The sequence below is a fragment of the Dissoconium aciculare genome (genome assembly GCF_010015565.1).
Source record: "Dissoconium aciculare CBS 342.82 unplaced genomic scaffold K489scaffold_6, whole genome shotgun sequence".
NCBI lineage: Eukaryota > Fungi > Ascomycota > Dothideomycetes > Mycosphaerellales > Dissoconiaceae > Dissoconium > Dissoconium aciculare.
Window position 1 is genome coordinate 906,326 of NW_022984956.1, and position 13,805 is coordinate 920,130.

The 13,805-nt window shown below is 55.4% G+C and overlaps 6 protein-coding genes across 6 annotated transcripts; 2 read left to right on the forward strand and 4 right to left on the reverse strand.

The window, feature by feature from the left end:
• Positions 1 to 99: 99 nt before the first annotated feature.
• Positions 100 to 742, reverse strand: K489DRAFT_319885 (E3 ubiquitin ligase SCF complex, Skp subunit; the record flags this gene model as incomplete). Its single annotated transcript, XM_033601415.1, has 3 exons — positions 100 to 447; positions 527 to 615; positions 679 to 742. 3 exons carry the CDS (start codon positions 740 to 742, stop codon positions 100 to 102), a joined length of 501 nt encoding a protein of 166 aa, XP_033459937.1.
• A 1,975-nt stretch (positions 743 to 2,717) lies between these two features.
• K489DRAFT_370516 (glycosyltransferase family 22 protein) lies at positions 2,718 to 4,368 on the forward strand (the record flags this gene model as incomplete). The annotated part of the gene is made up of 2 exons (XM_033603143.1): positions 2,718 to 2,826; positions 2,936 to 4,368. The coding sequence occupies 2 exons, from the start codon at positions 2,718 to 2,720 to the stop codon at positions 4,366 to 4,368; spliced, it is 1,542 nt and encodes a 513-aa protein (XP_033459938.1).
• A 371-nt stretch (positions 4,369 to 4,739) lies between these two features.
• K489DRAFT_305449 (uncharacterized protein) lies at positions 4,740 to 5,956 on the reverse strand (the record flags this gene model as incomplete). Its single annotated transcript, XM_033600537.1, has 6 exons — positions 4,740 to 4,844; positions 4,940 to 5,230; positions 5,322 to 5,478; positions 5,545 to 5,572; positions 5,689 to 5,728; positions 5,801 to 5,956. Coding segments are annotated over 6 exons (777 nt in total), but the record flags the coding sequence as incomplete, so codon positions are not given.
• A 1,278-nt stretch (positions 5,957 to 7,234) lies between these two features.
• Positions 7,235 to 9,049, reverse strand: K489DRAFT_318674 (uncharacterized protein; the record flags this gene model as incomplete). The annotated part of the gene is made up of 2 exons (XM_033601339.1): positions 7,235 to 7,328; positions 7,386 to 9,049. The coding sequence occupies 2 exons, from the start codon at positions 9,047 to 9,049 to the stop codon at positions 7,235 to 7,237; spliced, it is 1,758 nt and encodes a 585-aa protein (XP_033459940.1).
• Positions 9,050 to 10,030: 981 nt separating this feature from the next.
• Positions 10,031 to 10,794, forward strand: K489DRAFT_219984 (uncharacterized protein). Its single transcript, XM_033599723.1, has one exon. It carries the CDS (start codon positions 10,072 to 10,074, stop codon positions 10,618 to 10,620), a length of 549 nt encoding a protein of 182 aa, XP_033459941.1. The 5' UTR covers positions 10,031 to 10,071; the 3' UTR covers positions 10,621 to 10,794.
• A 931-nt stretch (positions 10,795 to 11,725) lies between these two features.
• K489DRAFT_319474 (BAR-domain-containing protein) lies at positions 11,726 to 12,483 on the reverse strand (the record flags this gene model as incomplete). The annotated part of the gene is made up of 2 exons (XM_033601393.1): positions 11,726 to 12,291; positions 12,357 to 12,483. 2 exons carry the CDS (start codon positions 12,481 to 12,483, stop codon positions 11,726 to 11,728), a joined length of 693 nt encoding a protein of 230 aa, XP_033459942.1.
• Positions 12,484 to 13,805: the final 1,322 nt, after the last annotated feature.

The window sequence follows — 13,805 nt, forward strand, 5'->3', positions numbered from 1 at the left end:
CCAGGCAATCCAGCCTGGCCGTGGCTCTCAGGCACAATGTCTGTCCGTCTCAGAGTCCCGAATTCATCGTCCCTGTCCCGCGCAGATCCCATGCTCCGCTTAACGGTCCTCGGCCCACTCGTTCTCGCGACGGATTTGGTCCTCCTCCTCGGGTGTGAAGTCGTTTTGGATATTGAAGGTCTTGCGGATCTCCTCGGGCGACTTGCCCTTGATCATGTTGGCGACTGTCTTGCAGCCGACGTCGAGCAGCGCCTTGATGTCCATGTAGTTGGCGGCGAGGATGATCTCGAAGAGCATCTCTTGGTCGACCTGCATGAATTTCTGGTCCCATTCCTCAATGTCGGTGGTCTTCTTGCGAGAGTCGGCATCGTCGTCTTGGGTGGGCGCGGGGTCGTTCTTGTGGTGGGCGCACCATTCGAGAACCTTCTTGAGGACGGTGTCGGAGACCTGGTGAGGAGACCAAAGGTCAGTATCGTGTGACACGTGTGACAGAATGGAAAGTCGAGCGCATTGGTGGATTACTCACGTTCATGATCGGAATCGCTTCCTCGCCAGGAGTACCCAAATCCTCAATCATGTTCTTGATGAGCATCGACCGCTCGGCAATCTTGCGCTCTGCCGAGAGACGTCGTCAGTAAACAGTATTCGATCGCGGACAGTGGATAGGCGCATGCTTACCAGTTGTGACCTCAACACCATCGGAGCTCACCAGCTTGACAATCTGATCGGCTTCGGTCGACATGTTGGCGATGATGTGAGTTGTGTTTGTGGATGGTCGAGAGTTGTGCTGTTGAGTGGAAGTGGATCACAAGAGTATGCGATACAAAGGCGAAATGGGTATGGGAAGGAAAGAAAGATGACGAGAGTGGAGAGAGAAAGCGTGGATAGGTATGTAACGAGGACGGAATGATGATGTGAATGTGCCAGCCAGCCAGCCGCCTAGTCAGCCAGCCAGCCAGGCACGCTCTGTGAAGTCGAGCACTAGCGGCCCGCCAAGAGCCCCGCCGCAGCAAACGAACAGGCAGAACTGGCAGGCAGAACACCGAAATCGTGAACACCTGCACTGTCCAGTCCAGTCGAATGATGGTCACAGAATTGCAGTCCTTAGGTAGGTAGGTAGGAAGGCACCCAGGGATGATCTTCACACAGATAGATCATTCTCATACCGCGAACACCTACTCTGCCTATGCAGTCCGTCATGCAATAACATCTCATGTCAAACATACGCCAAAAGCCGAAAACCCTGATGCAGATGAGCAAAGACACGATTGTCGCAGTGATACCGTAATAACACACAATCGGATCGGATTGAAGCCAATCTGAGTCACCACGACCTGGAAAGCCAACACCAATGCGCATGTCCTGCTGCCGACACGGCGACAAACTTTGTCATGACAGATAACAGCCCGAGTTGAACTGGGACGCCGCCGGCGCGTACGACTTCGCAGCTGTGCCACATGCGATGACACAGTAATGAAATGATCTTGACTGTAGCCATCGCTGTCCTCGTCGTCGAGTTACCTACTGTATGTCCTATATGTTTCCCATTTGTTTCGGCGTAGGCGAAAATGCTTTACATGCGACGCCGCATCACCCAAGTGTCACCTGCCAAAGATGTGTCGCTGCTGCTCGTACCGTACCTACCTAGGTACCTAGTAGGTATGTGATAACTCCGCAATGCATCAGATCAGTTGTGTTGTGTGTAGTTGGCGTGTATTGTTGATCATATGTATATGGAACCTGCGCCACATTCCTTGCTCAGCATGATCTTGACGAAACAAGCTTCCACGAACCCTGGCCTCCAGCCGAGAGGACTCTCACATGTCCCTCCTCTGTTGCATGTTTGATCTCGATGATACACACCCGTGGACTGTAAATACTGAAAGCGCAGGCACGACTTCTCAACACCTGGGCAGTGAATGAATGGTCGTGGCATCACGTGTTTGCGCGGTCACGTCGACGGAGCACATGAGAGGTCATGTTTTCTCCCGAGTCTTCTTTGGCTATCATGTACCTACTTATTAGATACCTACCGAGCTCGGTACACACACACATATGTTCAGTGCGATTTATTATGTCTACTGTCGCTCGCTAGATAGAATTAATCTTCGTCGCGTGCCATGATGCGGAAGGGCCCCCACTGGCTGGGCATTTCGTCCCTAGCTTGCGAAATAATAATCACCTGCCTGGTGCGGTAGTTGAGAATTCTATAGAGAGCGCAACTCTGCTTCTTATTTGGTAGCAAGAAATATGATCGACACTTCATACTTGAAAGGCAACGAAAGACTTCACGCAGAGAGGCACTGGTAGCAATACGACGACGACGACGACCACCACCACCACCACCACCAACCCGCCGCCGCCCGTGGGTCTGAGCGCAGAGAATCCTCCGCGGTGTCTGTCCTGCACTCATACAGCGTCTGCGTGGGAGAAACGCGTTGCGGCGCGTGTCCCTGGATCCAACGGTGCGCGTCATCGCTCAGGAATATTATTCCGAAACGACGAGCATTGGGCAGCAGCAGTGTAGAACATCCTGGCTCTAGAATTCTTCGTTTCCATCCACAGTGCATTGCATCACAGCGCATTCCAATCAACAAAACACGATGGTGTGGAGGTCTTGCCCACAACTGCGACACTGATCCAAACACCCTGCGCCGATCGCGCTCTCTCGTCATTTCTATCCATTCATTTCGCTCAATCGAATGATTTCAGCCATCATGTGGCGTCGTTTATATCTCCTCTTGGTGATCGTGAGGCTATATTTCGCGTTATCCCCGAGCTATATCCACCCGGATGAACACTTCCAGGGACCTGAGGTCATCGCTGGTACGCCGACATTGCTCCGATCGCCCTTTCCGTGATCAGATCGATCATGCATGAACGAAAATACTGTCTCGAGTTTCCTACGTGCAGACAGCTGACACTTCTCCCATAGGCGAGATCTTCGGCTACCCTTCTTACAAGACTTGGGAATTCACTTCCGAACAGCCCATTCGAAGCTCATTCCCTTTGTGGGTCTTCTATGGTGCCCCATTAACCTTGACGAAATGGATCCTGGAAGGCTTGGGCTATGGGCCCCCATGGCTGACCCCCAAAGTCTACTTCCTTGGCCTCCGTCTCGTCATGTTCAACCTGAACTTCGTGCTAGGTGATTGGGCCATTCATGAGATTATCGCACGGCCGCATGATCGTCGGGTCGCTATCATGGCCGTCTCATCATCGTTCGTGACCTGGACCTTTCAGACCCACACATTCTCCAACAGCATCGAATCGCTCGTGGTGTTGTGGACGGTGGTGCTGGCCATCCGCTTACGAGATCATCCCGGGAGGATATCCGCCCGCTCATGTATCGTCCTGGCGTTTCTTCTTGTGCTTGGCGTGTTCAACCGCATCACGTTCCCGGCCTTCGTCGTTCTTCCACTTCTACAAGTTGTGCCGAGTCTTCTCTCACAGCCACTCCGCATTCCGATTCTTGCCTTTGCCGGCGTCACGACCCTCTTCTTTGCCATTGCTATGGACACAGAGTTTTACACGAGTGGACCTCTTCGCATTCGTGAACTTTATAACTCGGCGATCATCACACCCTGGAACAATCTCGTTTACAATCTCGACGAGACCAATCTCGCACAGCATGGCTTGCATCCAGTGTGGCAGCACGCTGTGGCCAACCTGCCACAGCTCCTTGGCCCTGCTCTACCGCTCGTTCTCTTCTCCAGCCGTAAGCTGACGCTTTTCTGGTCTGGTATTATTGGCATCGCTGTACTGTCCTGTTTCCGTCACCAGGAGCCGCGCTTTCTCATCCCTGCTGTCCCGCTCCTACTCTCCTCGATTCGCCTCCCCCGAAAGAATGCTCGTGCCTGGATCGGCGCATGGGCTGTTTTCAATGTCCTCGCAGGAATCCTCTTCGGTGTCTATCATCAAGGTGGTGTCGTCCCTGCGCAGGCATTCATCGGCGCGGAATACGATGCAAAGCTCGTCGGCACCGCCCATGTCGCGTGGTGGAAGACGTATAGCCCTCCTCGATGGTTGCTTGGCGAGGTCAATACTAATGTCACAACCACCGACCTCATGGGTATGCCCGGCGACCAAATGCTACAGCACTTCCGCGAAGTTGCACCCTGTATCGGTAAAGTCATGTCTGGAAACGGTGTCTTGCTCGTGGCGCCACTGAGTGCAACTTTCCTCGATGCTAGCATAGACCAATCGTCCTCCTCGACATCGGACATTCGATTGACAGAGCTCTGGCGATACCGCAAACATATCGGGTTAGACGACTTAGACTTTGGCGACGATGGCGTTTGGCCCACGTTGAGTCGAGTCATCGGGAGGAGAGGGCTGGGTATCTGGAAGGTCGAGAAAAGGTGCTGATACAGGATCACTTCGGTCGAGTCGTAGCATGCACACTCACAGCCTCAGTATGGGATGTTGATACTTCTGGCTCCGACGCAGGAGACCGAATGCTCATCCCACCACCATCGACGCTATAGCATAGCTCACCGACGCCAATGACCTTCACGCAATGCTGCCTCAAGATCGATGTGCTCCGTATCGTCCTTGTCCGTGCATATACAGGAGCCGTGGTGAGCGTGTGACGACGGTTCAAGTTGCGGTTGGGACGGCGGTTGAGGTGCTGCGTGCATTTCTCTCGATGACCGTACAGCTTCGTCACGGTGTTGCACAGCAGGCTTGCTGCTGTTACTGTTGCTTGCCGAGCTGTGAAAGGCACAGCTGGCGAAGTCGCCGCTGCTGAACGGGTTATTCGCACAACGAAGTTTATGCGCCTTGAGCCGGTCGAGTGCCGTTTTGAAATCGTCTAGGATGATCGTGTCTGTGAGGCAACGAAACTTCGCGATCGAGCACAAAACTCAACACGTCAGCGAACGAAGGTTATTGTCGTCCCGGCGCACAATCACAAACTCAACCATGATTGAGGACTCACCACAAAAGCCAACTTCCAGAACGGATTGATCCCATCCGGCAAGCTGTCATCATCGAAGACATGCGTGACTGCCAGGACATCGACCAACAAAAACGCAATACTGAGAAGCATCACTGCGAGGAGAACGCCGAACCGCGGCGACACCCGCACGAGTTCCACGAAGGTGAAATCATACTGCGTCTTGATGACCCAGAACAAGTTGGTCACGGTGAAGATCCACCAGGGATCACGGAAGAGGGCCTCCCACGGTCGAGTATAGACGAAAATCTTGGATCGATCGCCAAAATACAACTGCCATCCGCGGCGAGTCAGCGAGCGGTCTGTTGTCACCTGCTGAAGCCTGGCGCAGGGCTTGGTCGACGGCAAAGGACGTGGGACTTACGAAATTCGCCGCGATCTCAAGGATCCAATATGGCTGCACGAGGATCACTGTGCCGATGTAGAACATGCTGGCCTTTTTCCCGAGAAACGGCTTGTTCTTCAGCCAGGCCACCACGTTGTGCAGCGTCCATGAAATATTGAGCAAGATGGCGGTAGTACTATCTCCGTCGTTGGCGTCAACCTCGCTCCTTTGAGGAGCTAACGTCAAAGGTCATGTCTCTCACCTCAGGTACCAGCTGTAAGCTGGCGGCGCTACATGTCGAAAATCCGGCAATGATCAGTTCTGCAATCCCAATCTTGCAAAATAAAAAGCAATACATTACCTTCCAACCCATCAGAAAGGGCGAAGGAAAACAAGTTTCACTCACAAGTAAAGATAAAAGTCCCGTGGAACGTGCCCAGAAGCAGCTATATCCAAGCATCCACGATCAGCATTCTCCAAACCCGCCACGGCAGGTCTCCGTGGAGGAAGAACGTTACCTCCAACACGATCAACTTGTGCAATAACACCCCCTGTCGCATGTTCGCCACCGCCACGCCCGCCATGACGATCAGGCTGCCCACCATGTATCCCTGCGCCCACGCCTCGAGGATCAGGCCGGGTGCGTCGGACGGCTTTTCCACGTCCAGCGGCATGAAGTTCCCTTCTAACTGTCTACTCCTCCGGGTTATGTTTCTCGCGGCGGTCAGGTGATCGTGTGTTGTTGTTTTGTCGGAAAATTGGGCGGAAGATATCTCCGCTGTATGGGAGAGGAGGCGACGGAAAAGGATTGTCACACAACGACACCCGGGCAGAAGAAGTTCCGAAGAGAATGGGGGATCGTGGAGACTGTTTTGGGAGACGATGATTCAGACACCATGGGTCCCTCGTAGACCCGAGGGAGGAGAAACCCCCCATCATTTCCCTTCGAAGGTGTTATCACGGTATGGAAGACGGGAACACCGGTGGTGGCATATAGCCGCGTAATAAATCATGCATGTCTCAGAGAACGACGTCGTCAACTCCAGAACCGGAGGTACCAGTCCGCTTGGGCAGACTCGGACCGTCCGCCCATGGCGTCCACGGTGGACGGGGCGTGCGAGGGAAGTCCTAGCCGGACAGGGCTTCGCCGGACCTCTCTGTGGCCTCGCGAATGCGGAATGGATCGGGGCGTCTCTTGCTTGCGCCGTCCGTCGACTTCTCTCCGACGGTTGCGCAGGGAGGGAGTGATGGATGGATAGACGAAGGGTCCGTCCGCGTCTGCATCCTCGAGCAAGAATAAGCGAGCGAGAGGGGAGGGTCTTGCTTGCCTGCTTGGTAGATGCGGAATAATCATTCATATCTTAGGTCCCTCTCTCCCTCCCTACCTACCTACCTACCTAGGTAATGTCTTCGGACTTTATCAGGCATCCTTTGTTTTATCTGACGCCCCATATATAACCGGAACGGCGTGATGACCGACGTGTGACAGTGAGTCTGCCCTCGTGATCATTCATGACGGGTCGACTAGGGTTGAACAACCCTAACAACTGCTCTAACATCCATTGTGTTTTTTCGACGTCGATTCCGGTCGCACGGACAGATACCCAGGCATTTCACAGGTCAAACGTGGGTTTGTCATGGCAGAAGGTGTTGCCGGGTGTGGAATGGGAGGAGTCATCGTCGTCGCACGTACGCTGTGTTGCCTGCCACCCTCGTCGACCTAGATAAGCTGGACCAAACTGGCCCGTCGTCTCGTTCTTTCCAGGTCGATTTCATTCCTTATGCTTACATCGTCGCCGACATTATCCAAGAAGACCTCTCCCTTTCCTTCCCTCCCCCACAGAAATAATCCAACAGCCGTAGGAGTCCATCCTTCCCCCAAAAAGTGATGATAATAACCCCGAACTCCTCGTTTCCCGTGTCCTCGGTTGTTTCTCTCCCCCCTCTCTCTCTCATCGCCACAGATCCCTCTTGCTTCCCCTCCTCTCATGGCCCCTGCCCTCCGCGCCCGCGAATTTCGGCGGCGACCTGAAGAAGCTAAACCGCCTCTCCTTCGCCTCGCCGAAACCGTTCGCCCCCGACGCCGCATTCTCGGGGCTCCACCTCGGCGAGAAGCCACCGCCGCCGCCGTTCCCGCCGTCCGACGTCATGGGCCGGGGCGCCTCCTCGGCCGGCACCGCGAGGAAGCCACCGAAGCCGTTGCCCACGATGACCGAGCGGCGGGCCTCGCCGCCGAAGCCGCCCTGCGCCCACTGGGGCCCGAGGCCGCGCGAGGCGCTGTACGCGCTGAGGGGCCGGCCGCCGACGAGGATCGTGCTGTCGCGGTTGGCGCGGCCGTCCGGGGGCATGATGGAGGTGAAGACCCATTCGGATTCGTCCATGCCCTTGGAGAAGATCTCGAGGGTCTGGTTGAAGCCGCCGCCGGGGCCGCCGCCGGTGCCGCCGGGGCCGCCGGCGAAGGGCGCGACGATGGGCGGGAGGACCAGGAGGTCGGCGAAGGTCGGGTCGCGGACGTAGAGGGTGGCGAGGTTGGGCAGGGCGTTGGCGTGGAGCGAGGAGGAGAGGTAGGCGTAGTAGGATTCGGCGGGTTTCTGGAGGGCTTGGATGTCCTCGGCGTTGCTGATCTCGAAGTGGAGTTTGGTGAGAGAGCGGGACGAGAGGGGCGGGAGCTGTTGCATGGCGAGGCCGAGGGAGGTGGAGATGACCTCGTCGATGGACAGGTGGTCCAGGTGGGTCGCGCTTTGAAGTAATGTGTGTAGATCTTGGACGGTGACGCCGGTGTTTTGCAGGCTGAGGGAGAAGAGGCTTCGATGAGCCCCGGACTTGTCGAGCCAGGACTGCAGTCCTTGTGTGGTGATGTGAGGCGTGTCGACCAACTTGAGCACCCGCACCGGCGGGAAGTTCGGCAGCTGAGGCAACAGAGGCTGTAGCATGCTATCGTCCAACCACGACATATCTGTCAAGGAGAGATCGAACAAATTCGGCAGGCCGGCGAGGACGATTCTCAACGTGGCGGGTTCCACCACGATCGACGTCAACTCCAGAATCTCCAAATTCTGCCAGTATCCCTGAGGTATCAACTGGAGCGCGGCCTCGGCGCCATGTCGATATGTCATCTTCCGTAGGTCCGGACACCTCGACTGGAGCTCCTGCCGTAGTGTTGTACAACTAGAATCACCATTGAAGAAGCCGTCCGGCAGGTCGACGTATTTGAGATTGGGCATCGCCGCGACGGTGCGTGCCAGATCGGCCTTTGCCGTCTCCCGCGTCATGTATGTGACCTTCAGAAACTCCGTCCGCCGAGCCAGATCCGGTCGATCCCAGACCGACCGGCACAGGAGAGCGAGCCGGATGGCGGCCGGGTCGAATTTGTCGCCGCTCTTTGCACGATAATGCTTCTTCTTGCGGATCTCGGCCAGGTCGTATTCCCGCTGACAGTAGTGTACCGCGTCGATCCTTATGCTCTTGTACAGCTGACGCTCGGCGACCGCCCGCCATTTCCGACACAGGCGAGCGCATTCCGCCAGCTCTCGAAGGTCACACAACATGCAACCCTCGCCGATCTGTGAGGACTCGCATGGTTCGTATGTGGTGTCTGCGACATGCGGGCAGACGTAGGCGAAGATGCGGGCGAGGATGGCATCGGGGAGTTGTCGAGTGTAGTCGCGTCCGTATCTGACATATGGTAATTCGGGATATGAGGCTGCTTTGGGGTTGGAGTTGTCCCGGAGCCGAGCCTTGGAGCGGAAGTGTTTCAGGAAACCCATTGCGGAGGAAGATTTGCTCCTTGTGTCGCTTCAGGAAGTATGGATCGATCTTGATCGCAAGATTTCAAGAGCTCGTGATCAAGGCCGGCATATGCGAGGACCGGCAATGGGCGACTGGGTATACGAGGGAATTTACAGGTGTGGAGGGAAATGGACAGTGGAAGGAGCCGCTGCGAACCATCGCTGAGAACACAAGATCGGAGCGCGCGCGCAATCTGGGACGAGGTATCGGAATACCGTGTTTTTCGCTAGGCGGCTGAACTGGGTGGGAATGGTGATTGCGGCGCTGTTGATGCTAGAATGTTGGTTTTGGGAGGCGTGTTCTTGCAGGCGCAAAGAGATGTGTACAGTAATAAGTCAGTACCTAGGTGAGTAGGTAGATACATACATACATACCATTGGCGGCGATAGTAGGAGGAAGACGAGCTGGGCGCATCCCTCCCTCTCCCTCGGGACCCTGGGAAAAGCAACAAGGAACACCACCCATCACTCCCCTGTCGCGCGCGCTCTCTCTCTCTCTCTCTCTCTCTCTACATGTACTTGAAACGTCTACGAGGTGGCCTTTCCGTTCCACGAGGATTATTAACTATTCACTATTTGCAGTATGTGTATGTGTGTACAGGATGTGAATAGATGTGAATATACTCGTACGTCGAGATGTGCGGGCGGGCATGGAAAGTGCAGAGGTGGGCAGCAGCATTCAGTTCAGTCAGGCACAGACCCTCATTCACTCATTCTCGGGGCATATACGTCACCCACCTATGTGCTGTACTGCACTGGACATTCATCTCCAGTAATCCGTCCCTAGGTATGTAACAATAAAAGTATCCATCTCATCATACCGGAAATGGCTTGCGCAATCCAACGAGGATATGTACATGTAGTACTCGGTATATATCTTCCTCCGGCAGAGTTACAGGATTTATTACCTATTTCTGAATATGCAGCAATCCGTTGATGAGCACATGGATTGTGGTGAGCGCGCGTCTATTTCCCGCTGATGATAACAACTATCCCGACAGATGGCCATCGGCATCCCTCATCATGAATCATCCCCCGAGTCCAGATCGGCGCCATCAATTATCACCGCCCAAATGTGTAGCGAAGACACGGTAAGAAATCACCTGATAGAGGGGCGTCAGGCGTGCGCTCTCTCTCTCTCTCTTACCCTTCCTTCGCCTGTTCGCCGACTCTTCCTTTCCTGCCTGTTCATTAGTTATCACCTGGGTAGTTTTCAGTTATCAGCATTGGCGCTGCCTGAACCCTCCGCGCTGCCTGCCTGCCTGCCTGCCTGCCTACCGCCGCCGCACTGTTATTATTATCACTCCAGGTATTCCAAAGGTTATCATCATTATTGTATTATTATCATCATGACTCAGATACTGTTCTCCCGGGCACAGTTTTGTTCTCACGAGGCTCAGTCGCTCTGGCGCGTGTGTCTCGTCGGCCGCGTCCACCGTGGTCCTGTTGTCATTATTGCAGCATCATCATCCACCGTACACGGCCCAGGCTGGGATATCGCGCACGTCCAGGACGGGAAATGTGTTCGGTCTGATGGTGTGACGCACTAGCCCTCGCCTCGACCATCATCATCCCACCAGCGCGCACCGACGAGGTAACGATAGTACTACTAATAATAATGCAAACCGGTGACCACGACTTTCCTCACAATCGACACATCGTCATAGGGACGTGTAAAAATGTCATTAGGCGATGCTTCTAGCGGAAGAAAACCATGAGTACCTCCCGAAGACAAAACGGACCGGAGCAGATCTCGCACAGAGGAGTCGCAAGCCGAAAGACCATCGCTCGGCCAGCCATGTAAACCCTTTGTCCACACCTCATCTGCTGTGCGGATTCGGGATCCCATCATCGTCATCACCATCATCATCATCATCATCATCATCATCAATCTCCACTCAATGATAGCCTCCCGCGCCCGCACATAACACCGTGGCCTGGCGCACCGGCGGCGGCGGTGGCGGCCTCTTCTTGCGCGGCGGTGGCGGCGGCGGCACCCTGCTCCGCCCGGAATCTATCCGCTCCAGCGCCTCGCCGACCTCGCTGCTGGCGCTGCTGATGCCCCCGTCGAGGCTACTGCCCGGGGAGCGGTTGCGGGACCTGAGCATGTGTGCTTGCATCTGTTCGCAGTACTGCTGCGCCGCCGCGAACGACGACGTCGACGAGGAGGGACTCTCGCAACGATCGACCGAGAGGCGCAGCGGTTCCGTGACCACGCGCTTGGGCTGCGTGGGAGGTCTCCTGGTGCTGTTGTGGCCGGTGACGCCGTCTGCCTCATCGTCGAGGCCGTTGCGGATGGGGAACGGTCGCTGTTGACGATAGCCGGTCTCGTGGCTGAGTGCGTTGGTGGAGAGACTCCGCTCCATCGGCCGCGGTACGTCGCGATGAGGAGAACCGCTCGCGCTGGTCTCCGTGATGAACGCCGTGTCCTTGCGATATTGATTTGGAGCCGCATCGTAGCGGTCCCTCGCGTCGCCTGTTGCAATGGCCTTCTTCGTAACGTTGGTCTGGAATCGTACGGAGCCTCGCCTGACAGGGAGATCGTCGTCGTGGTCAGGACCCGATGCTTGTTTAGGATGGGCGGATGTTTGAGATCTGGACGTTGTGGTTAGCACTTGTCCGTTAACGCCCCGATGGCACAGACATGGAGTCGCCTTACGCTGGCCAGTTGCGTTTGATGTCCTGGAGGACATCCCTACAGCGCTCGTAATAATCCAGTTGGGCGTCCAAGAAGGCACTCAGATCACCCACGGACTCGGCTTCCGCCTCACGAATATCCAGCATTCGGCGTAGCACGTCTTCGTTGCTTTCCTCATACTTCATCTTCTGCGCTCGGACGTCTTCCTCCAGACGGGAGTCTTCCTTCTTCGACTTTTGGAGCTTGGTCGAAGCAGCGTCATACGCCAACCGTCGATTCTCCAGTCGCTTTCGCGCGTTCTGGTAGTCCTTGAGCTGGATCAGCGAGCGCTCAAGCGACTCGAGCCAGCTGCCCGTCGCGTTCGTGCAGTAGTTCTCCTGTATGCGAGCGATGCGCTCGTTAGCTCTCCCCAGCTGCCCCAAGCATTGGCCCAACTGCGATTCCTGGTCGAGTTCGTCGCTATGCTTGACCATCGTCGACCCGAAATAGGCGATCGGGATCTGCATCTCCTTCTCGTCGAATTTGTGGCTTTTGGCCATTGTCCGGATGTAGACGTCGGCGGATTTCTTCATTCGGTCCGTGCCTTGAGGGTTGGTCAGTATGACTGGTTCGGTGTGATCGCGAGAAGTCACGCGAGTGCGGACTTACCATCGTGGCGAAGCTGCATCTCTGTCTCCAATGCCTTGAATTCAGTTGATGTCACCGTCTTGGCCTCGCTGCCCATACGCTCCTTGCCCCATTGCTTGAAGCGATCTAACTTCCTGTTGACGATCATCTTGGTGCCGGGTCAATGTCGTGATTTGGTCCCTTGTGATATAATGAAGATGTGTGTGAAGAGGGGATGAAGGACGATCTCGCTCCACGACTTTAATGTTGATCTCGAACGTTGGGATTGGAAGGACGACTGGTGACGGTAACCGGACACCAACGGGCTATCCACAAATGAAGAAGGAGAAATAGTAGACAGTGGCCAGCACTTGCAGAGAAACGAAAGATGGTGAGACCGTTGCTCGACGAGTCTCAGATGTCGGAACAGGATGTACCAATGTCCTTATGGGTTTGACTTGTCGCCCGATGCACCGCGAAGCGTAAGATAATGGACAACAGCAAAGACAGTGAGAGGCAATCCGGTTTATTCTACACAACTGGAGAGCAATGAGTCGCCATTGAGTCTGGTGCGCGGGCGAACCTGCCACACACACACATACACAAAGACAGACAGAGCGATGGATCACAACATCTGGAAATAGGCAAGGCCGTTCTCTCTCGTCGAATTGCGTGGTACTCAACGGTGAACTTCGATCATGCGGCCCCCGTATGGTGACAACCGCTTACCTGCCTTCCCGTTCTGACGAGATCTCGAGGGTGCGAGCGTGTTCATGGTGACCAACGACCTGCCGCCGGGGAGGCATTCACGCGCGAACAAAGGAAAAAGGGTCGGCGGCAACGACAACGGCGTTTCAGATCTGGAGGGAGGTTGCGCGGCTTTTTCTCTGGCGGGGCGCGACACGGAAACGTCCTGCGATCTTGGCGAGTTACTGCTGGCGCTGTCTGACCCCGGCAGCCTCCCCCCGTCTTTGTCTTCATCCTGGGCACATAATCCCCTACCACCATCATGTCACGACGACGTTGCCAGAACGAATGTGGTCGAAAGGACGTGCGACGGAGAGTTTCGTGGGCGCTGCGACAGCAATGCGGCGAATAGATCGTGCCGTTTGTCACGAGGCAGAGCAAGCCCTGACAACCTGCACATTTCTCTGCGCATTTGTTCACATCCTGCACCGTACATACAGTATTTATCTCTCACCTGGCCACATAGACACACCTCACCTGCCTAGCTAGAGACAGGTCTCCCATCGACGACACTTCACCACAATCGAAGACCTTGTAGATCGTCGGTTTCGTTGGGCGCGTGGCGGACGCTGACCGTTGCCACGCAGCGTGCGGCAATTGTCCTTCGTGCGTCCAGTCCAGATTCATTCCTGCTGTTGGACATTGTTCAAACGCGAGAATAGACATCTGATGTGTCACCGGCATAGAAGTTGACTGCCCAGTGTTCCACAACACTGCACACAAAATTAGTGCATCTGAAGAGCG